At 56.8% G+C, this 22,311-nt stretch overlaps 2 protein-coding genes across 2 annotated transcripts in view; both read right to left on the bottom strand.

Moving 5' to 3' along the window:
- Positions 1–63, bottom strand: part of CRK (CRK proto-oncogene, adaptor protein) — a 28,367-nt gene extending 28,304 nt beyond the window's left edge. Inside the window, exon 1 of the mRNA XM_077749827.1 lies at positions 4–63. Within this exon, the coding sequence (XP_077605953.1) occupies positions 4–63 (60 nt within the window). The remainder of the gene's footprint in view (positions 1–3) is intronic.
- A 5,239-nt stretch (positions 64–5,302) lies between these two features.
- Positions 5,303–22,311, bottom strand: part of MYO1C (myosin IC) — a 22,185-nt gene continuing 5,176 nt past the window's right edge. The window contains exons 2-32 of the mRNA XM_077749935.1: positions 21,079–21,234; positions 20,844–20,959; positions 20,097–20,295; positions 19,935–20,015; positions 18,130–18,309; positions 17,948–18,046; positions 17,628–17,741; positions 17,470–17,541; positions 17,137–17,256; positions 16,931–17,013; positions 16,596–16,701; positions 16,399–16,479; positions 16,011–16,102; positions 14,039–14,133; positions 13,912–13,958; positions 13,722–13,802; positions 11,390–11,495; positions 11,163–11,280; positions 10,012–10,125; positions 9,857–9,933; positions 9,448–9,516; positions 9,264–9,348; positions 9,012–9,171; positions 8,684–8,767; positions 7,886–7,979; positions 7,733–7,788; positions 7,472–7,607; positions 7,325–7,395; positions 7,139–7,236; positions 6,966–7,065; positions 5,303–6,514 (exon numbers count right to left, since the gene is read on the bottom strand). Coding sequence (XP_077606061.1) covers positions 6,488–6,514; positions 6,966–7,065; positions 7,139–7,236; positions 7,325–7,395; positions 7,472–7,607; positions 7,733–7,788; positions 7,886–7,979; positions 8,684–8,767; positions 9,012–9,171; positions 9,264–9,348; positions 9,448–9,516; positions 9,857–9,933; positions 10,012–10,125; positions 11,163–11,280; positions 11,390–11,495; positions 13,722–13,802; positions 13,912–13,958; positions 14,039–14,133; positions 16,011–16,102; positions 16,399–16,479; positions 16,596–16,701; positions 16,931–17,013; positions 17,137–17,256; positions 17,470–17,541; positions 17,628–17,741; positions 17,948–18,046; positions 18,130–18,309; positions 19,935–20,015; positions 20,097–20,295; positions 20,844–20,959; positions 21,079–21,234 — 3,117 coding nt within the window. The 3' untranslated portion in view covers positions 5,303–6,487. The remainder of the gene's footprint in view (positions 6,515–6,965; positions 7,066–7,138; positions 7,237–7,324; positions 7,396–7,471; positions 7,608–7,732; positions 7,789–7,885; positions 7,980–8,683; positions 8,768–9,011; positions 9,172–9,263; positions 9,349–9,447; positions 9,517–9,856; positions 9,934–10,011; positions 10,126–11,162; positions 11,281–11,389; positions 11,496–13,721; positions 13,803–13,911; positions 13,959–14,038; positions 14,134–16,010; positions 16,103–16,398; positions 16,480–16,595; positions 16,702–16,930; positions 17,014–17,136; positions 17,257–17,469; positions 17,542–17,627; positions 17,742–17,947; positions 18,047–18,129; positions 18,310–19,934; positions 20,016–20,096; positions 20,296–20,843; positions 20,960–21,078; positions 21,235–22,311) is intronic.

The following is a 22,311-nucleotide window of genomic DNA, read 5'->3' as shown; positions in this document are numbered from 1 at the left end:
CACCGGAAATGACGCGCGCTTTGCCCCCGCGAGGATGCCGGGAAGGGGACCGCCGGCCGCCATGGGGAGAAGGGCAAAGATGGCTCAAGCGCGCACTGCGCATGCGTCCTCTCGTGCGTCGCCGCCTGGCGAGGATCGGGACTGCAGCGGATGGACAGGCGAAGTCCGGGGCGAGGGGTACGGGCTTAGCCAGCAGTCGGCGAAGGTTTGTATTTACGCTCTGGGCCACGGGGCTCTTCGCTGCACCAGGCTTCGAGTTCCTGGAAGGCCCAGCATTTCTTAGGCGGCGACTCCGGGCCACAATTGGAGTACAAAAAATGGATGTGGCCCCAGGGCCTGAACTGTGGGAGGCATCAGTCTTTTTTCTGGAGGTTGCTCCAGCTTTTCTCTGGACTGGCTAAAGTGTTTTGTTAGCATTGATTCATTCAGCAAACAGTTATTGACACCACTGTGGGTGCAAAGGTGATCAAAGCTGGGCCCTGACCTCACCGAATTCACCACCAGTGGGAGGAACCAGGAAACGATGACCAAGGAATGCCAAGTACTGTGATAGGGAACCGACAAAGGGGCTCTAGGAACCCTGTGGGGGGTGGGGGTGGGATGCTAATCCAGTCTGTAAAGGGATTCAATACGAAGTGGCTTACCAGAGGAGGTGGATTGAGCCGATTGTTGAATGGCAAGTGGGGGAAGAGCATTCAACACAAAGGAAGCAGAATATGCCAGGCGAGGTAGAGGTATGGAGCTCTCTGTATTGAATCTCTCGAGTCATTTGCCCAGATTCTTTTAAACCCTAATTGTGGCCGTAGGGATCCTCTACTCTTCCTGCTGTCATGATCATGTCTATCTCTGTATTCTATATCTGCATTCCTGTGAACAGCTGCTCACTTCTGCTCTGTAGTCTTGCTGCCCCAAATGTATTGCACACATCTGCCAGTGTGGGCTTTCTGAATCATGGCTCTGTTGCTACCCTGTGTGCAACTTTTGACGGTCTCCAGGTGTGAAAACTCTCTGTAGCTCCCAGCATAAAGTGGGGCCACAGTCTCCTCTTACTTGCTCCTACATGAACCTTGCGTTTCTTTTCCGGGAATACGTATTCACTCCTTTCCAGATCTCAAATGTGTCCCCTGCTTTGACCACCCATCCCCTCCCTGTCTGCATGGACAGCCCTGTGTCCATTTTATTTCCATTACAGTTCCCACCCATTGTACTATAATTGTTCGTTTACAGATCTGCCTGTGTCCCACGCTAGAGCTCCTCAGAGGCCAAGCAGCTAGTGTAGAAGGCACTACACAAATGTTTTATGATAACGGCTTACATTTCTTCAGGGACTGCTACCTGCCAGGCATAGTGCTAATTGCTAACCGCCTTTATATGGGTCATCTCATTTAATTCTCTTAACAACCTATTTTACAGCTAGCCCCATTTTACAGATGAAGCTCATAAAGGTTAAGTCATTTGTCCAGAGACATATGGCTGCTGAGTCGGGAGCTGGCATTCACATCCTGGAAGGAACAGAGAGCTATGGTCATTGTGCTGTATCCTCAGCCTTCTGGAATAGGAATGGAGGGGAACACGAGGTTGGGGAGGATGGCAGAAATAGGCATTAAACAAAAATCAGTCAGCCTTGGGTTTTGGTCTTCATATGAATAGCATACCTCTTCCGGATTTGCTCCACACACACTCCTGGGCCTGCTCTGGGAAGGGAAGCGGGGGGAGCAAAGGCACCTTCCCTGCTGTGGGTGACTCATCATGACCCTGGCTTAGTCACAGCAAGTTACCACAAGCCAGCAGCAGTAAGCCATCCCAGTGTGAATTCTGGCCCTTTGGGAAAGAGAAGTGCCTGCTCTTTGCTTCTCCGGGATGGCTGAGCCTTGAGGCAAGGCTTCACCCGGAGGCTGCCCGTGGGCTCTGAAGCCATTTCTCTAACCCCCTTTCCAGGGCATATGGATATGATGGAAAACATCCTTTAAAAGAAGAAAAAGGGAAAGGAAGGAAGGCACAAAGGAAGGAAAGAAGGAAGGAAACAGATCATAACTAAGCTGGATAATAAGCAAGGAGATTGGCAAGGAGGAAGACCTAGACCCAAGTGGCCATTCACGTGTGTTCTGTCTTGAGCACAGAGAGGCCAATGCCTTGGAGTGGCCTTGGCACACGGAGGAGGCAAGCCCATCCTGTGCCTCCGTCCTTTCTCTTCTCTCATCCATTCCCTTACATCCATTCGGGCTTTGCAGCTGTAATGGTGGCTTTTGCCTCCTGATAAGCTTGAGGTCTGCCCTCCAAAGAATGTGGCTTTCCTGCCTAGGACTGGCTTCTGGTACTGGGGTGGGGTGCAGGGGAGTTACCTCAAAGAGAAGCAGAAGTAAAATGGGAAAAGAAGGAGAAGCCTGCCCCGTTCAAGAGAAAAACACACCGAAGTCCTTTACTCACTACCCTCTTAACCAAAGAAAGGAATTCCTTATTTTAGCAGTGGAGGAGGAATAGGGGACCAGTGACCTGCTTGTGTGCCTGCACTGTGTTACCTAAAGTAATCAGAGCTGCCTCGTACAGCTGTTCGGTCTGCACACTCCACAGTATTATGTAAATGGAATGCTTGGAGTTGGGCTACTATTACACAGTTTGCTTTTTAAAAAAAAAAAAGTAAACAAAGATGATCTGTATCAAGATGACAAAAATATTGCTACTTAGAGAGAAAACTGACAGGATCACCTTCCAAGAGAGAGAAAGAAAAGGTGGGTGTGTGTAGACACAATTTGTCTTAGCACAAAAACACTATTCTCCCTTGTTCTCATCCATGTAGGGAGACCAGGGAGAAAGAAAGGAGACACAGAAATCTCCAAACCTCTGCTGGAGCCTCTGAACGATGAAGAGAAATGCCCTCTCCTCCCAGTGGGTAGCCCTTCATTTTTCAGAGACCAGGACCAATCTTAAAATGTGCACAGATCAGATCTAGAGGCAGACACTGAGGGGAAGCTCTGTGAACAAATGCCAGGGGGTTCCAGGAGGGTCTTGGAGAGGAGAGTGTGCTAGGGACCGAGGCTGGAGGCCAGACCTTCCCAGAATAGTTAGTGAGATGTTCGTATGTGGTGACCCGCTGTGGGACTGCCGAGAATCGGTTGTTTGGGGCGCCCAGCTGACTCGGTCTGCAGAGCATGCGACTCTTGATCTCAGGGTTATGAGTTCGAGCCCCATGTTGGGTGTAGAGATGACTTAAAAATAAAATCTTTAAAAAGAGAGGGGTTGTGTGCCTTGCTGCGAGGTAAATGCCCCTCACGGCCTCCATCCTTTGGGAAAGCTGCTGACACGCCTTTGTGGTGAGGCGTCCGAGAGGCGTCAACTTCCTTGTCCTTGTCCTCTCTGAGCTGAGAACGTCAAGAATGTATGCTCCGTAAAAGCAAGGATTTGGGTGCTTTTTGTCCTTGCTAACTCCCGAGTGCCTGGCAGAGAGCCTGGCACATAAAAGGCACTAAGTGAATACCGGTTGAATGAAGGATGGACAGAGAGCGGGTGGAGGCTGTGGTCCAGGGCCCCGTGCAGCTTCCCGCAATTGGCACGCATCTCCTGGAGGGCCCTGGACCTCCCGCGGGATGTGAGCCGCGGGTGCACACCCTTCTTGACCACCTCGCCTAAGGACGAGGCTCCTGGGCTGCGTGTGGGCTACGCCCGTGACGTGGCTCTCGCACGCATCGCAGTTTGCTAGCAAAAGGCACGCTGCTCAGTTCTAGAGCTGCTGATTGCGTCCAGCACGGTGCTTCTCTTATCTGTCAGCTTCTCGCAGCCACTCCTATTGCTGATAGAGCACAAGTTATTGTGGCGCTTTTCTCCCCCTGTAGTTGGGGGAGTGTCAAATCTAGGTTGTGTGCCCAGGATCGCGTCAGGCCCGGGACAGTCCCACATTGCACGGTATGTCATTCATTGGGGACTTCTGCCCCGGATGATGAATCTAAGCTCCTGGGCAGATAGCCTGAGCCCAAACTAAACTTTTTCTTGCTTTTAAAGCCTTCGTTTCCCATTCCTTCTGCTCACCACACCTGTCCCGCTTGGGAAAACTCTTAGCCATCTGCTGAGGAGTTCTGTGGATGCAGCCTGCACCACGCATTCCCTTTCTTCTGGAGGTACCACTCTGATGATCTCTTGGGAAGCCATCTGTCCCCACTCTTGGACCATGAGTCAGGTGTGGTTCATGCTGCCTGTGTCTGGGGTTGGGGTAGGGGAGAGACGTGTGACCCAGACCTGGCAGGCACCTATCAGAATAGAATATGCTCTTCTCCGTAACTGCAACAATCGGGTCAGGGAAGACCCAATTCAAGGTCGTCATTCAAGTTGGTCTCAAGTTGGCATTGGCTCTGAGACTTTTCTTTTTTTAAATTTTTAAACATTTATTCATTTTTGAGAGAGAGACGGAGACAGAGACAGAGCATGAGTGGGGGAGGGGCAGAGAGCAAGGGAGACACAGAATCCAAAACAGGCTCCAGGCTCAGCTGTCAGCACAGAGCCCGATGCCGGGCTTGAACTCGGAAGGATGAGCTCGTGACCTGAGCCAAAGTTGGATGCTTAACCAACCGAGCCACCCAGGCACCCCCTGAGACTTTTGAATTACTGGGAATGATGCTCTTATTTTCTACCTCCTTATGGTCAACTCACAGAGTGAAAGCCCAGAGCTGCTGCTGGCTGTTGCTGCCATGCCACAGGGCACAACCTGCTTGACAATGGAGCCACCACAGGGGAAGGCTAAGCCAAGAGATGGTTCCAGACACATTCCTAACAATGTTGTTTGCGTGCCTGCAAGCAGCCCTACCCTGGGACCGTTAGGCTGCTAATGTTAATAAATGCCTTTTCTGCCCAAGCCAATTTTGATTTTATTTGCCACTTGCAACAGAATCTGGAGCCTATCCTTTGAGACCCACGTCAGATGTCATCTTCTCTGTGAAATGTTTGCAGCCTTTCTCCCAGACAGAGTCCGTCACTAGCCAGTGTACCCCTCGGGGTCTGCACTTCCCACACTCGGCTGTGTTTCTCTCTGCCGGGCCGAGGACCGCTGGGCAGTGAGTGTGTGGTGCGTCCTCCCCTGGCTCACTGCTGTGGGCTCACCTCAGCAGCCCTTTGGTAGACAGTTAATGGGAGACCAAGTCTGTGTTGCAGCTCCTGGTTACTTCTGTTTTCCCTCTAGGAAGGAAGAACAGAAAGGAAAAACTCTTCTCCATGCCTCCCTTCTTCTGTGGACAAGACAGAAATTCTAATACAAGACCCCTGGTTGCCGTTTAGGGGTCCTGTCCCTTTCCTGACATTCACGAGCAGACCAATGTTGGCAAACACATATTGCTTTATTTAGTGTTTCTCTGGATTGCAGAAGTGTCAGCGGTGGGCTGAGACCCCCAGGAAGGCAGAGGCAGCTGGGCAGCCCCCAGCGCCTCTGGGGAGGTGGGGGGAAGCAGCAGAAAGAGGTGAGGCCTCTGCAGCTCCTCCCAAGGCCAGCCTCTTCCCTGGGCTCCCCACACAGGGAGGGGGTAGGGGGCCAGGAAAGGCCCTGCAGCCTTGAATTGGGGCCAAAGTATATATAGACAGGGTGTCTGTCATCCTAAGGCATAGACTCAGGCAGGACTGCTTCTCCCACCCGCTGGCCCCCAGGGTGATTGCTGGTTAGGGAGCCACGCGCACCCTTAAGACCTGAGCCTGTCCCTGGGAGAGGCAGTGAGGTGTGCTGAAGGCAGGACTGTGGTCCTGGTTTTGCCCCAACCTGCTGGATGAAGGGCAAGTCCCTTCTCTTGGGCCTCCGTGTCCTGCTCTGTCACACCAGGAAGCTAGACTAAACGATCTCTCGGTGTCTTCCAGGTTCTATGGTCTAAGACTCCTTCCCCGCTCCAGGATGTCCTCAGCGGGGGTGATGGTTTGAAAGGGTATTTTTAAGGCAGGAAGAAGGGGGCAGGCAGAGGTGGTCTCAGCCCCCAAGGGGATGTCGGAGTAGGCTGCAAAGGGTACAGGTGGGCAGGCAGGCAGAAAGAAAGGTGCCAAGGGAATGAAGAGGAGAGAGTGGCCCGGGCGGGAAAGAGGGCACCAGGGCCCAGACCGCCCAACCCCTCAGCTGCATTCCCTGCCCTGCTGGCATCAGGGAGAACACATCCAGTGTGTCTTGGGGTGGGAAAATAGCTTTCTTAAAAAATAGTTTCTTATAAAGCATCAAAAAATCTCAGAGAAAACCTCAGCAAAAGTTCCCTTCTCTCAAATATTTGGCATCGGCAGTGGGGCTGGCATGGCCGCCGCTGTCCCTGGCTTTCCTATTGCTGTGGCCCGGCCTGGCCCACTTCTGGGGCAGCTCCCTGGCCCCTGCTGCTCCCTCAAGAGAGGGATGAGCAAAAGGCAGGAATTTGTCAGTGGGCTTCGAGGTGTCCCTGGGTCCCTGTCTAGAAGCTCGAGTCTTTGGTAAGTGGGAAGGGGAGGTGGGGATAAGCAAAGCGTTGGGAGGTGGGAGGGGGTCCAGTGGGCGCCTTCATCACCGAGAGTTCAGCCGTGGGGCCACCTACGGGGCCAGAGAGAGAAGCCCGAGTGGTGAGTAGGAGGCAGACCCTGGTGCTTTGGGTGCTCGTCTACACGGTTTAGATACATGCAGTGGCGGTCTGAGGGGTGGGTGTCTGGTGGCTTCGGTCCTGGGGACTCTGCTCTACTCCCATAGGACTTCCCACCCTGCCAGAGTGGGCCTTCCTCCAGCGCCCCAGCCTCCTAGGCCTTCCCCACCTTCCGACACTGCCATCGTTATGACCCCCTGCATCCTGGAGCCTCCTATGGCTCTGCCCTCTGGCCCTCAGTGGGCAATGAGATGAGCAAAGTGGTTTGATGCCCCGTGGAGGGATACCCACGGATGAGGTGCCCAGGCTCTGCCAAGCTGCCAAGGAGCTGTAGCCCCCCAAGGCCCACGCGAGCCCCAGGGCTATGGGTAGGGAGGTGGGCTGTCGCCTGCCAGCCCCACTCACCACAGCCAGGTGCCCATTCTTGGCCTTGGTGATGAGTAGTTCCGAGCCAGGCGTGAAGTCGATGATGCCATCCCTGCCGGGGCCCCCTGCAAACGTGATGCTGGAAGGAGGGGGCGTGTGAGGGCCGCCTTCCTGCTCACACCTGCGCCCCCCCCCAAGCCCGACCGCCTCACCTGCCCTGGTTGATGTTGATGTTGTTCACACGGTCAGCGCTGAGGGCTGTCTTGGTCAGTGTCTCAATCACGTGGTCACTCTGCAGCACCACATCCCCCTGGGGGGGCCAGAAGGGAAAGGGGTCAGGCCCTGCCGGAAGCTAGAGAACCCAGCCCCGCCCCACCTCCCAGGTGTCCAAAGGGTACCTTCTGCTTATTGTCTTCCCGCTGCACGTGCAGCACGAAAAGGCTGTCGCTCAGGCTGCTGACGGAGATGCCTGAGTGGAAGGGCAGAGGTTAGGGGTCAAGGGTCAGAGCAGGGGTCCCCCCAGGCAGCCCCGGGCTCTCGCTCACCAGTCAGGTTGGCGTAGTCAATCCTCTGCTTGACTTTGGCATCCTCTACGATGACCACGGCGTTGGGGGTCAGCAGCAGCTGCCGGGAGCGGGCTTTGTAGCCCTTGCGGTCGTATTTCACCACTGGCACTGCATACTGCGGATGCAAAGCGGGGCGAGGGTTAGGGGAGGGGCTGGGGGGCTCCAGGGCAGGCCCTCGTCCTCTGCCCAGGCCCTGAGCAGCCCGCATCCAGCCCTCAGGTGGCGGAACTGTGGTCTCACCTGGATGGGCTCAGAGCCGAGGGCCTGCAATACCTTGGGGCTGATCTCATCTGCACCTGCAGCCGGGATGGGGGAGAAAGACATCAGAGGAGGGGGAGGGGACTTAAGTCGGATGGTGCCGGAGGGTGGGAGCACTGAAAGTCAGGGGCTCACCTAGCCGTGTGCTGATGAAGAGCCTGGGGACGCTCTGGGGGTAATTGTCCTTCTTGCCCTTGAAGATCTCACTAGCCACGGCTTTTTGCTGCAGCTGAGGAGACAAAAGGTGTGGCGTGGGGGTGAAAAGGGGTGGGAACCGTCTTGGGAGCGGGAGGGGGCAGGCCAGCCTCAGGAGCAGAGAGGCCTCTCCCCTTCTGTCTGGCCCCAGCACCAGGAGTCTAAGCCCTGCCACCAATACTGCTGTCAGCCCCTCCCCCGCCTTGCCCCTGTCCCCGCTAACAAGACAGAAGGCTTCCCAGAAGGGCGGGACAGCATTGCTGGGGGCTAGGCTCCACTTTGGAGCTAACTCCCCATCGGATCTGGCCCTGGGGCCCCTGACGGTCAGCTCTAGCTTGGCATCTCGAAGCTGGCTGATTGCTGAGACTCTACAAGCTGCCTCCAGGTTATCTGAGCTGGTAGGTCCTTTAGCATCATCATCCAATAGTGACTTGGCATATACAGGCATGTCAGCCACCAGTGTCCATCTGTGGAACCACGGCAGACATTACCGATCGACCAGACTGAATCTATAGCCTTTTCCACACAGGGCTCTGGGGAGCCTCTACCAGACCAGTGGAGTTGGCCCGGAGGACAAATCCTATTTGCCACCCAGGATCTACTCCAGCCTTGGCTTCATACGTGAGGCCAAACAGGGCCCGGGATCCATGTGACATCACACCGCAAGGCCGGGGATGAAGTGCCCCTCCTGGCCTCACTGGCTAGTCCCAGCTCCGCCGGCCTCCTCACCCTCCATACCTGCTGCTTCCACTCGGGGCTGATGCTCCGGCAGTACTTCCACACCATGTTCTTCATGCACAGCTCCCGTAGAAGCTCCGAGGCCTGAGGGCGTGAGTCAGGTCAGGGCCCTGAGACCGCCAGGCTCCCTTCCCTCTGAAGACACCAGGCGTATGCCCGCCACGGGGCCTCTACCAGAGCGCCACCCCCTCAACCTGGACCACTCCTTCTCCACGGCCCTGCTCCAGTTCTCTTCCCTCAGGGGACCTCCAGTTCTCCGGCCACAAGAGCAGTAGCCCCTCCGCTGAGCGCTTTCGCAGTCCCCACGTCAGCAGGGGAGCCCACAGACCTCACGCAGGGCAGGCGGCGGTGTGGGCCAGGAAGTGTCCAAGACGTTCCGGGGCAGATGCCTCCGCAGGTTGAGCAGAAAGGAGGTGCGCACGTGGTCCAGGAAGAAGGCATTCTCGGGGCAGCGGGGGGCGTGGCGCAGGATGAACCCACGGATGAGCCTGGGGGGGGGCCGCCAGGGGTGGGGGTGAGAAGCCTGGCAGCGCCCCACTGCCGGCCCTGCACCACCCCCTCGTGGGGCCCCGGTGCTCACCGCCGGATCGTCTGTGCCGCCCACTTTCTCTTGGCCGCCTTCCTCCGGCCAAGCGTTCCCCGCCACCACGACTGGATGCAGATGGCTGTGGGGACCGCAGACGGTTGCCCTTACTCTCCTCACCATGGTGGCCCGCTCTAGCCCCAGACCCCGCCCCTGCCGAGGACCCCGGGGCCCCCCGAACCTGATCGCTTCACTCGGAGGAATTTCTGCCGCCAGTGGGAGCCCCTCCAGGCAGCCTGGATCTTCGTGGCTGTGGATGGGAAAGAAAGTCAACTGGCCAGAGCCCTGGGGAGCCAGCTGAGGGCCTGGCACTGGCAGAGCTCACCGAGGGGCGTGGATGAGAGAGTGGGTGGAGGAGCCACTGAATGAGAGGATACCGAAGAGAAGGGGAGCACCGAAGGAGCAAGGAAGGAGCAAAGGAATGTGGGGATATACTCCGAGTCTGCATCCAGGAGCAGGACTAGAGCTGGTAAGGAGGAGGGAGGCTGAATGTGAGGTGGACTTCCTGGAGAAGAGGCCCAAATGCACTGGTTTCTCTCCTCCCCAGAACAGACCCCACTGGGACAGGAAGGGTGGGGCCCCTCTCTTACCCAGGCTCTGCCGCCGGACCTCCAGGGCGTCCTCTGTGGCGAACAGGGTCTTGGGGAAGCGGATGAAGATCTTGGTCCTGAGAAGGCAGCAGTGATCAGCCGCTGCTTGCTACCCGCTAGCGCCCCAGACACCGGATGTGGGCGGCCACACTCACCTGCCCATCTTGTACTCTTCCGGCTTATAGCCCAGGTGCCTGACCAGCACGGCCACCCCGTCCTGGGGCCGTCCTGCCCATGTGGGCCATGTCTCTGGACACAGTGACTTGTACCTGGAGACAGGAGGAGCAGAAATGCACCCGGCCCCCCCTCCAAACAGTCCCCTCCCCCCCAAACCAGCTTTTCTGGGCACCTGCTAGGTACTACTGCTGACTTGCCGCTCATGAAAAGCCTCAGAGGTCACTTTGTCACTATATCCATTTTATTATATATATTTTTTCAAAAGAGAATGAGTGGGGGAGGGGCAGAGGGAGAGAGAATCTTAAGCAGGCTCCACACTCACCAAAGAGCCCAATACAGGGGCCTGAATCAAAATTGTGACCTGCGCCGAAATCAAGAGTAGGACACTTAAAGGGGCGCCTGGGTGGCTCAGTCGGTTGGGCATCCGACTTCGGCTCAGGTCATGATCTCGCAGTTCGTGGGTTCGGGCCCCGTGTGGGGCTCTGTGCTGACAGCTTGGAGCCTGGAGCCTGTCTTCGGATTCTGTGACTCCCTCTCTCTCTGACCCTCCCCAGCTCACACCGTATCTCTCTCTCTCTCAGAAATAAATAAAAACATTTTAAAAAATTAAGAGTAGGACACTTAAACAAGTGAGCCACCCAGCTACCCCACGGCACCCACTTTAAAGAGGAGGAAACTGATGTATAATCATCTGTCTAAGGCCATACATAGGGCTAGAAAATGGCAGGGATGGAATTCATACCCGATTGACTCCCCAGCCGCTAACTCAGACCATCCACAAAGCTGCTCTGTCCTCTCCATAGGCTTTTACCATCGCCTCTGGTGACAAGCATGTCAAGCACACCTATGGACCCCTAACCAGGTGCTCTAGGAGGGCAGGGCCCTGAGTGGGTGGGGCGAGGGGGTGGGGAGCAAGCTGGCGTCCTGTCCACCTAGCCTGATATCAGGCCCGCGAGCATGGAGGGTCCCCTGGCGTGCATCCCACAGCAGCTCAGAGGCTCAGTGTCCTAGTCTCTGAAATGGGGCCAAGAACCCCTGTCCGAATTCACGGGATCCAGAAATTTCCTACCCTCCTACCCTCTCTTTCCCTACCCCCTTTCCCGGGCGCTGAGCCAGGCCACGCCCCCACCTCTGCAGGAAAGCTTCGTATTTGCGGCGATAGGCAAAGCCGGCTCTGCGCACGCGCAGGTTCTCCATCAACCCCAGGTACTTCACCTGGTGCCTGATCAGCACTTCGTCAAAGCGGCCTGGGGGAGGGGTAACAGGGTGGTCAGTGGACTTTCAAGGATGGATGGCCTGTCGCCCCTGCAGGGACGACCCAGCCCCCACAGGCCTGCGGCGGGGGTAGGGCCCTACCTGGCTGTTTAGCATCATTGGGCTTGATGCAGCGGACGTAGGCAGGCTCCTTGGACTGCAGGATCTCCACCAGCTGCAGGAGGCTCATCTTGAATTGGGTGGCAACCTGGGCGGCCAAGGCGAATGGAAGCTTGGCCAAGGCTGTGGATCCCTGCAGCTGCCCCTCACGGGGGCAAAGCTGCCGAACCCTGCAGATGCCCCTTCCTGGAGCAGAGCAGCACCAATTCCCACAGCTTACCCTGGGCCCTGCTTGGGCCCCTTTTGGCCTCCCCACGCTCACAGGAGAGGAAGGGGTCAGACTGCAGGCATCTTCCAGGTGGGCTAGAGACATCAGCTTAGGAACCTCACTTCTGTCTAAAAGCCCTGCTCGGGGGGCACCAGGCTGACTCAATCAGTGGAACATATTCTTGACCTCAGGGTTGTGGGCTGAAGCCACACCCAGTCTCTACATCCAATCTTCTACACACTGGGTGTAGGGATTACTCAGAAAAAAACTGCTCAGGTATCCCCACAGCCCTGATTCTACATCTCCCTTTGGTGACAACTCTTTCTCCTTCTAGAATTTCAGGGCCACATTCCTTAACAATGTGTTCTGCTCCTAGACTTCCAACCTTTGTCCCTGTACACTGTTCAGCAAGACCTTCAAGGATCTCAGACCTATGGAAGAAGCAGACTTCTCCACAGAGTTACAATCCCATGAGTGACAGAGGTGTAGGCCTGGGGGTTCCAAAAGCATCAAGGAGGGGCAACTCATCTAGGAGGTAAGGGGCATCAGGATATGCCCCTTTCCATTTCTAGAAGTGACCCTTGGGCTGAGTTTTAAAGGATAAGTAGGAGATAGACAGAAGGAAGAGAGGACAGGTATTCAGGCAGAGGGACAGCTTGAGCAAAAGTTTGACGTACCCAGGGAGCTATAAGCAGTGAAAGGATCCAGATGGGGAGTAAATGAGATAGGATTAGAGAGGCAGGCAGATGCAGTTATCATGACAGGCCTGGAGAGTCACATTAGGGGGAGTGACTTCTGAGGGAAACAGGGAGCCAATGAGGAATCTGGAGTGAGGGAATAGCAGGCACAGATCTGCATTTTGGAAGATCTCTAAGCAAATATATGGAGGGTGGGTGGCAAGGGCAGCCAGGAGGCCAGGAGACCGGGGAGGACACTGGCTGGCTCAGAGCAGTGAACTGGGATTGTGGGGAAAGGCCGAGGGGAAGGAGCTGAGAAGTTCTTGGGCAGCAGAAGCCAGCAAGACCCAGTAGTTGTCTGGGTGAGGGAGAAGGGGGAGATTGAAGTCAGGGATGTTGCCCAGGTCTCTGGCCTGCGGGACTGGTGGAGGGTGATCCTCATCCTGAGTTAGGGACGCAGAAGGGGCAGGCCTGGGGCACTGTGTGATCAAGGGCCCATTTTAGACCAGTGGAGTCAAGGTTGCCTGAGAGGCACTGCAGGAGATCAGTGGATATGCGAACCTTCAGCCTGTTGGAGGGGCCTGGACAGCGGTGCACGTGTCCTCCCAGTGGGGAGGGGGTGTGGTGGGGAGGGGGAGGGGTATGCATCAGAGAACAGGGGACTGGAGACACGTGGTTTCTGCACCCTCCCTGCCAGCGTGTCTCAGCCTGCAGCACTCCAACTTCTACCTCAGACTGAACTTGCTCCTCCTGGGACCTGGGCCCTCCTCCCGCCACATCCAACAGCCACACCCTGCCCTCAGCTCGCTGGAGCTCTCCCTGAATCTGCCACCACTGGCCGCACCTGCCTCTCCCAGACTCTCTCTTGGATGATGTCACCCTCCTGCCAGCCTCTGGGCTTTTTTGGGCTCTGCGTGTCTGTGCCGGGCCTCCTGCTGCCTACAGTGCCCTCCCACAGGTTCGTCTGACAAGCACCTACTCAGTCCCAGGTCATCTCAGATGCTTCCTCTAGGAAGCCTTCCCGACTGCTCCTCCCACGTCTACTCCCTCAGGCAATGTGCTGTTTCCTACTGTGTTTCCAAAGCACAGTGTGCACATTTTTATGAAAGCACCTATTCATTTTGGTCGCCTGAGTGCCTAGCAATGCCTGATCCAGATGGGTGAATGCAGGCAGGTGCCTACGCAGAGACAGGTACATGTACGTGTATATGGCCGCAAGGACTCGGGTGTCCCTGTGCGGGTCCGCAGGTAGAGAGGGGCGCATACAGAAGCAAGCGCAGATGCGCCCCGGGCTGCCTCCCAGACACACACAGATGTGTCCCAGTGAACGCGTAGCTCACATGCACGCTGCCAACTCCTGGCTCACGCAGGCACCCATCCACACACACGTGCACACACGTGCCCCCTCGGGTCCCCACAGCCTCCACACCGTCTCTGGCCGCTTCTTGTCGCTGAGCTCGCTCCGGTCGAAGCACTGGCTCATAATGGGATTTTCTGAGCTGCACATGGTCTGTGAGGGCAAAGCAGGGGGGTCAGGGCCCAGGCGCAGGCGGGACCTGTTCCTGGGGCAGAGGTCAGTCAGTGCCCAGCCCCCGGTCCCTCTCCCCAGTCTTTCTCACCTCCTTCAGGTTCCGGAAGAGAAGGTCATTGTTTTTATCCAGAAAGCCTGGGAGGGGGGAGCAGACACGAGGTGAGGGAGAGCCCTTCTCCCTGCCCACTGTGGGGACCCAGCTCCAGAATCCTCACCGGTCACGCTGTAGGTCACCTCTCCAGCATAGTGCAGAAGGCGGAACTCCCCACGGCCCAGAGACTTCCTGGTCCGCTGGTCAGCCAGCTTGTGCCTGGGGAACGAGAGAAAGCTACAGATTGCCGGCCCGAGCCATGCGCCTTCCTGCTGAAGAGGCTCGAGAGAGGACCCAGGCATCCAGTAAGGAGCAGGTGCGCCCCAGGCCCTCTGTGCCCGGTGGTAGATAGGGCAGGGCCATCAGCCTCCCGCACAGAGGCAGCCACGGAGGCTCAGGGAAGCAGACGGCCTTGCCCAGGGTCACACAGTGCCAGGACAGGCACGTAGGCCTCTCACTGCCTGTGGCTGTTATGTGACTGTGCTCAGAGGGCTGAGTGCTGCCCGCTACATTTTAAGAATGGAAATCTGCCCCAAAGGATCACTTAAGTATTAAGCATGTTTATACCTTTTAACCCATTGTCTACTTTATTTTTATGTTTAAGATTTTATTTAAGTCATCTCTATACCCAAGATGGGACTCAAAGTTTCAACTCTGAGATCCAGGGTCACACGGTCCACCAACCGAGCCAGCCAGGCACACCCCTACTCCCCCCATTCTCTACGTTTAAGGACTATTCAAGCAACTGACCAGAGATGCAGGCAGAGATTTAAGGCACGAGGGGCTCTGTGGCAGCCTTGTTGCCCCAGCAGAAGCCGGGAGGCTGGGCAGGGGCCCCAGAGGCTGGGTGAGAGCAGTGGGGTATCCACGAGCTAGAGCCATTGGAGGAAGTGTTTTGAGGAAATTTTTCTGTTTGATGATACAGGAAAATACTCAGGATATAACATTATCCTGAACCTTATGCACAATAAGTTTTCAACTATAAAAAACAAACATATAGAAAAAGGCAGGAAGGAAATGCCTTACATTGTTAACAGCGATGACCTCTGGGTGACAGGATAGGTAACAAGTGGCTTTTGCACACGTTCCAATTTTTCTCTAATGAGCATCATTATTTTTACAATCAGAAAAAAAAGTTTTATATTTATTTATTATGAGAGAAATAGAAAGTACGAGTGGGGCAGGGGCAGACAGAGAGGAGACAGTGAGAATCCCAAGCAGGCTCTGTACCGTCAGTGCTGACCCCCGAGAGCCGTGAGATCATGACCTGAGCAGAAGTTGGAAGCTTAACTGACTGAGCCACCCAGGCGCCCCCAGGAAAAGGTTTTTAAGGTTATGATTTTTAAAATTTTATTTATTTATAAATAAATTGAGAGAGAGGCAGAGTGTGAGCAGGGGAGAGGCAGAGAGAGAGAGAGAGAATCCCAAGCAGGCTTTGCACTGTCAGCGCAGAGCCCAATGAGGGGCTCGAACTCACAAACCTGAGCTTAAATCAAGAGTCAGACTTTTAACCAAATGAGCCTCCCAGGTGCCCCTTAAGGTTACAATTAAGAAAAACTAAAAATAAAAAACTAAAATGCTCAGGGCCTTGGCATTCAATGGCTCCAGGCCTGAGTCCCGGCTCTGCAACTTACTAAATGTGTGAGAACCTTGGGCAAATGACATCACCTCTTGGAGCCTCCGTACAGTGGAGGAAGCACCCCGAACACCTCCTCCCAGGCTTGCTTCAGGCTAGAGGAGGTGATGTGCACAAAAGATGCAGGGCAGAGGTGCTTGTGTCTTCCCCCCCCCTTCCCACGTTAGGGGAGTCCTTAAAGACAGAGCAACTTCCAAACAAGGAAGCTAAAAAAAAAAAAAAAAACACCTTAGCAAGTTTTAGTCTCAAAAAAGAGTCAGGAGGGAGCCATGCTCCTCTTAGCTTCTTACTTTGTGGATGCGCCACAAGCTATGGCCTTGTGTGCCTGTCCTCAGCCTGGCACCTCCCCTGGTCATCTCTCCTTGTGGCTGGGGTCTCATGATGGTAGGGGGATCTCACGCTTCCCAGGCTCTGCTCCAAGCGAGCCCTTGCCCCTAAGCTGCCCGGCAACCCCGCTTACGTCAAGAAGTGCGGATGGTGCTTGACTGTGTCCTCCAACTTCTCCAGGAAGGTCAGATCCGTGGCCTCCCCAGGGCGCAGGCACTCCTCATCCTGGGGGGTGTGGCAGAGGGTGAGGGGTGTATCAGGGAAGGAGCTGGAGGGCACAGGAGACTCAGGGGCTTCGTACCAGGAAGCAGGGGGCGGGGCAGACACAGGGAGCCTCCCACAGACAGCTTCCAGACCAGACCAGCACCTCACCTCACCTCACCCTCTGCACAGAGCCCTGCCCTGTCCCTACCCAACACCGAACTCGGGCCCTCTGTGGACATGCCTGAGAGAACAGGGAAGGGAGTAACACCCTCCCACCTAGCCCCCAACACAAGTCCTTGGAAGAGCAAAGGACTCACCAAAATGGAGATGATGCCCTTGAACTTCTCCTCCACCAGGTCACAGATGATCTTATTGTTGAAATACTGGACGGGCTCCCACTGAGGGGCAAAAGGGAAGGAAGCATGATCATGGGGTCCTGGCACCTCGTCCGGGAGCCCCCAGTGCCTGGCTTCCTATGGGGTGTCCGCAGGGACGCCTGTAGGCTCGCACCCACCGCGATGCCCTCAGCCTCATATTCCTCCTGCTCCGACTTGAGGGTGAGCTCGATGAAGAGCTGCTGCAGCTTCTCGTTGCAGTAATTGATGCAGAACTGCTCAAAGCTGTGAGGGAAACAGAGGAGCCCACGGTAGCTCAAGGGGGGCACAGAACCAGGAGCAGGGGAGACACGGGGCGAGGCCTCTGAGCAGCTAAGGGAAGACACACAGAGCAGGACCCAAGATGGCCGGGGGCTTCGTCAGGACTACGAGAGGCTGGGAGGGGTGGGGAGCCGAGAGGGCCCAGGATGGGGGAGACGGGAGGCGAGACAGGCAGGTGGAAGGGGGTGCTGACCTGTTGTGCTGAAACACTTCAAAGCCATAAATGTCCAGGAGCCCGAGGACCGTGGTGCTCCGCCAGCTGGGGCTCTCCGCGTCCTAGGGCCAGTCGTTCAACCAAGAGCGTGGGCCCCGGTGTTCGGCGGCACCCGGCCCCAGGCCTCCCCGGACGGCCCTCTCCGCTGCCTCAGAGGCAGCACGGGCCGAGGGCCATGAGCTCACCTTGGACGCCAGCGACCTGTTGATCTTCCTGACCAGCCAGGTAAAAGTGCGGCTGTACACGGCCTTGGCAAGAGCGTCTCGTGCATACGCAGCCTGCTCCAAGTTCAGTGGGCTCAGGAGCTGCAGGCCGAGGTGAGACAGGAGATGAATGCCACGGACCCCTTTCCGTCCCCCTCCCGTACGGGCTCAGGCTGCACAGCGGACAACCGTGACCGGCCGCATCGGAGGGAAGACGGTATAAGGACAGGAGGCCGCGTTCCTGGGGGTGGGAGGCCTTGGAGCACCTGCACCCCCCGCCACCCCTCGCGTCCTGGGACAAGGGCTTGGCCTCACCTCTTCCCCCTTGGCGATGATCTTCCTGTGTGTCAGGGCTTCCCGCAACGTCGAGCCTTCCACGCCAAGCAGCTGCCGAGGGAGGGGTGTGGGCATGGTGGTGTGCACTCCTTCTCGCCCCAGCCCCTCTGCCCTCACCCTCTGCCTCCCCCACTCACCCTGGTCAGATACTTGAGCTGGTTCTCGGTGGTGACCTGGGCGTTGCTCTCCTCGTCAGCGGCAAAGTGGATGTTGCCCAAATGCAGGACACTGGCCACAATGCTCAGCAGGTCCTGGGCAAACAGGGAGGGGGTGGGGGGGTCACAGGAGGGGCGGAGAGCCGAGGAGGGCAACAGTGACCGGTCAGATGGAGCAGGGACCAGGCAGGGGAATGTCTGAGAGAAGGGAGCTGTAAGGGCTGTAAAAGCAGAAGGAAGTCTTTTGGGGGAGGAGGTGGGCGTGGTGGGAGGGAAGGGAGGGTCCCCAGTGCGGGCCTCACCTCCACTTCATCTTCAGTGAAGTCAATGACTGTCAGAGCCTTCCTGACGACTTTCCAGTCACTCTTGTCATTGATGGACGAGACTTTGGCACACTGGCCCTGGAGGAAGGGCAGAGCTGGGTCACCCCGGCCCTGGTGCTGCGCTTCCTGGGTGGCACTCACCCTGCCCACATGCGGCTCACCTTGACCAGGTACAGGTAGCTCTGGGGGTTCCGTTCCAAGCCCAGCCTGCGCAGCATCTCCTCCTCACCCCCTTCCAGCAGCTGGTAGAAGACGTGGAAGTTCCTCTCCCCGTGGTTCTGGTGCACCACTCGGGACTTCTCCAGCAGGTAACTGAGGATGTGGCCGCCCACGGGCGCACCCTGTGGGCAGGCAGGACGTGGTGGCTGTTCAGGGGGCCTGGGGACGGGCTCCATCTCCCTCACCTTCCCCTGCACTGCTGGCCTCTAATTCTATTTTTTAAAAAATCTTTTTAAATGCTTTTCTTTTTTTTTAATGTTTATTTCTGAGAGAGAGACAGACAGACAGCATGAGCAGGGGAGGGTCAGAGAGAGACAGAGGTACAGAATCTGAAACAGGCTCCAGGCTCTGAGCTGTCAGCACAGAGCCCGATGTGGGGCTCGAACCCACGAACCATGAGATCATGACCTGATCTGAAGTCAGATGCTTAACTGACTGAGCCACCCAGGCACCTCACGGCCTCTAATTCTAGAGCTGTGACTAGCGGCATGGGCTCAGCGAGCCACCCGCTCTGGCCTCAGTGTTCTCATCTGAGAAATGAGCACGTTCAGCACTATCTATCTGGCTGCTCCACTTGGCTGTCTGACGAGCCGCTGACACTCAACAGGCCTGGAACTGAACTCTGAACTCGTGGTGTCTCCCTCCTCAAACTAGCTGCTCTTCCCATCCTGGTCAGTGGTCACTCGGCCCCTCTAGGTATTCGGCCCAAGAAGTTTGCCCTCCTCTCGGAAGCCTCTTTCTCTCTCTAACCTCACGTCCTGTCGCGCAGCCAATCCTGCTGCTTTAACCCTCCGGACATCCCAAACTCCACACTGCCGCCACACTGGTCCCAGCCGCTGTCATCTGTCACCTTGGCTTAATACCCACCAGCCTCTGGACTGGTTTCCCTGCTCAGCCTGCTCCTACCATCTACTCTCAACAAAGCATGAGAAGGATCTGAGAGCAACGTCACGTCATGACACACTTCTGTTCCAAGCCCTCCAATAGCCCCTCCAATGGCCCCCCTTCTGCTCAGTTTTTTGTTTTGTTTATTTTTGAGAGACAGAGACAGAGCGTGGGTGGGGGAAGGGCAGAGAGAGGGAGACACAGAATCCCAAGCAGACTCTAGGCTCCGAGCAGAGCCCGATGCAGGGTTCGAACTCATGAATGGTGAGATCACAGCTTGAGCTGAAGTCAGAGGCTTAACCGACTGAGCCACCCAGGCGCCCCTACTCAGAGTTTTTGTGTTTTTTTTAAGTTCTTACAAAGACTCAGAAGTGCCTGCACCATCCAGTCTCCTCTCCCATTCCTGGGTGCCCTGTTCTCTGGCCTCCTTGCTGTCCTTAAACACACCAGGTACTCTCCTACCCCAGGGCCTTTGCACCGGCTAGTCCCTCTGCCTGAACTCTCCCACAGGTATCCGCACAGCTTGCTTCCCTCTCTCCATCGAGCCTTTACCAAAATACTACCTTCTCAGTGAGGTCTACCTTATCTGCCTTATTTCAATTAGCAACTGTCCCCACCCCTTACCTCCTTTTACTTTTTGCCATGGCACTTGTCACCTAAATTACACTTTTCTGTTTATTGTCTATCTCCCTGGAGGCAGGACTTTCATCTGCTTTGTTTCACTGCTGTACCACCGGCACCTGGAACAGCACTTGGCACACAGTAGGCGCTCAATAAATATTTGCCGGTACCAAAGACCTGGCGAGCGGGTGCCTACTAACTGGGAATCCCATTTCCCCTGCCCTGACACACCCACAGTTACCTTGAAGTCAAACTGCACATCCATGTACTTCCCGAACCTGCTGGAGTTATCGTTCCGGAGGGTCTTGGCATTTCCAAAGGCCTAGGAGTGGAGCGGGGCGTGAGGGGTGTCCGGTGCTCCCTCCCTGGCCCTCCCTCCCTGCAGATGCTGCGGTCCCCTCACCTCCAGCACTGGGTTGCTCTGCAGCAGCCGGTCGCGCACCGCACCCCCCCTCTCTGGGGCTGGGCAGGTCTCGGCGTAGAACTGCAGCAGCCGCTTGGTGGCCTCCGTCTTGCCTGCGCCGCTCTCCCCAGAGATCATCACCGCCTGATCCCGGCGCTCGGTGCGCAGTGCCCGGTACACGGTGTCGGCCACCGCAAACCTGGGGCAGAGGCTTGTCAGGAGCTTAAGGGATGGGAGTGGGGCAAGGCAGGAGGCGGGCGCGAGGATTCCCATATTTCCCATATCTGGCTGGAGTTCCCTGGCGGGTCGGAGCTGGGCGTACCCTCACAGATGGGGACTGGGGGAACCCTCAGGGGTATGGGTCAAGGGAGGTCCTTCACATTGCAGATGGGGGTCACTTTGAGGTGGAGGACTAGGGAGATCACTCACAGGTGGGGGTTCTGGAGGTCACGGATGTGGAGGTTGGGGTCGCAGAGTCACTGAGGTAGGGGAGCCATGCCCAGGTTGGGGGTGAGGAGCTGGGGGTGTGAGTGGGGTGGGGGCTGGGGAGGCCCCACCCAGATAGGGCCGAGAGATTCATCTCAAGTGGGGATCAGGGACACTCTAAGGTGAGGGATCGTGGGACCTCTCAAGATGCAAACACTGATTCGTCCCAGGTGGGAGGTCAGGGATATTCTAGAGAGTCGGGTGAGGTCATCTCAAGTGGAGGTGGGGGGTCGCTCCTGGAGAGGCTGGGGGGTCACTCACAGGTGGGGTGGCACCTCATAGAAGCTGACACCCCGGTAGCGCTCCATGTGCTGCCGGCTGTAGATCTGTAGGTCCCGGTAGGGGTTGACAGAAACCAGGACGGGGCCAATATAGGTCTGGGGGTCGGGGGAGGAGAATCAGAAGTCTCTCCCAGAGGCTCCTGGTGCCTCTCTCCCCCTCAGGCCTGTGTCTGCCCCCCCCCCCAGAACCCCCTCTCTTCCCACTTGGGGCTCACGTAAATGAGGTTCTCTCGGAACCGTCGCCGCAGGTTTTCGATGAAGGCTGCCTCGCTGGTGAAGTTCTCCAGCAGCACGAAATCCTGTACCCCCACCCGGTCACGGGCGGTCAGCGCACTCTCCATGGTCACCCGCACCCCGTCACTGCCCAGGGCCTGCAGCGAATGGACCGTGGGGCAGGCTCAGAGCCAGCAGGGCAAGGTAAGGCTGCTTCCCTTCCACCTCGGCCTGTGGGACTGAGGGCACCGAGGGGCACATGCACACAGGACACACAGGACATGCAAGAGATGGACCCTGTTGGGCACAGGGGTCGGGTCACAGGAAGCCGGCACACGGGATGTTGAGGGCATGGGTCACATAGAACAAGGACCATGTGGGGCGCATGGGACCTGGACACAGGACACTGGGACACAGAAGCCCCAGAGCACATGTGAAGCCAGGCCACCGAATCCAGGTAGGCACTGCTTTTGTGGAGAGAAAGAGGGCTCATGAGTAGAAACTCGCTGGAATAATAAGAATGCTCTGTTGACCTTGGACAAACCCCCTCCTCTCTCTGGGTTGCTTCCTCCTCAAGGGGGAGGAGTTGAGTTAGACCAGGTGACCTCAAGTCTCTTAGTTCTGGGCCACGTGTGACAGGTGCTTTGGAGGACAAATGGCTCAGAGTGAATTCCGCAGGCGGGGTGGGGCCCTCTCTGTCACCCCTACTCATCAAAATCTGCAGGGGGAGAGAGTCAGGGACAAAGCAAGAGGCCACCAACAGACCACAGGAGAGGGATTTCCCCAGAGGGCCTCCGGTCTCAGCGTTGGGACTCAACACCCACCCCAGAAGTTGCGGGGGGTGGGGGGGGGAACTCCTTCCCATAGCTGGGCCACACCCTCTCCTCCAGCTGCCAGCCTCCCCAGACACCCTCCTCCTGAGAGCCCCAGAAGCCTCAAGGGGGTGGGGGTTTTACCGCGGAAAGCCCAGCGGCCTCCAGAGCAGACAGGCCCAATGAGGCCCTCACCCCGCGTTACGCTCTTCAAATAGGGGGAGGGGGGGCTCTAGGAAACTGACGTCAAGAGTGTCAAGGGTCGGAGAAAACCAAGGTGGCAGTGGTGGGAGGTGGGTGTAGATCCCATAGGGCTACCCATTCTCCTCCAACCACAAAGCATCCAGATATCTGGCCTGGGGCACCCCTCTGGGTCTGGCCTGCCTCTCCCAGGTTGTCCCTTACCCACTCCCCCCTCCAATC

This window comes from Crocuta crocuta, unplaced genomic scaffold (assembly GCF_008692635.1).
Source record: "Crocuta crocuta isolate KB4526 unplaced genomic scaffold, BGI_CrCroc_1.0 scaffold149, whole genome shotgun sequence".
Lineage (NCBI taxonomy): Eukaryota > Metazoa > Chordata > Mammalia > Carnivora > Hyaenidae > Crocuta > Crocuta crocuta.
Note: the sequence above shows the minus strand (reverse complement) of the source record. Positions and strands in the feature narration are given on the sequence as shown.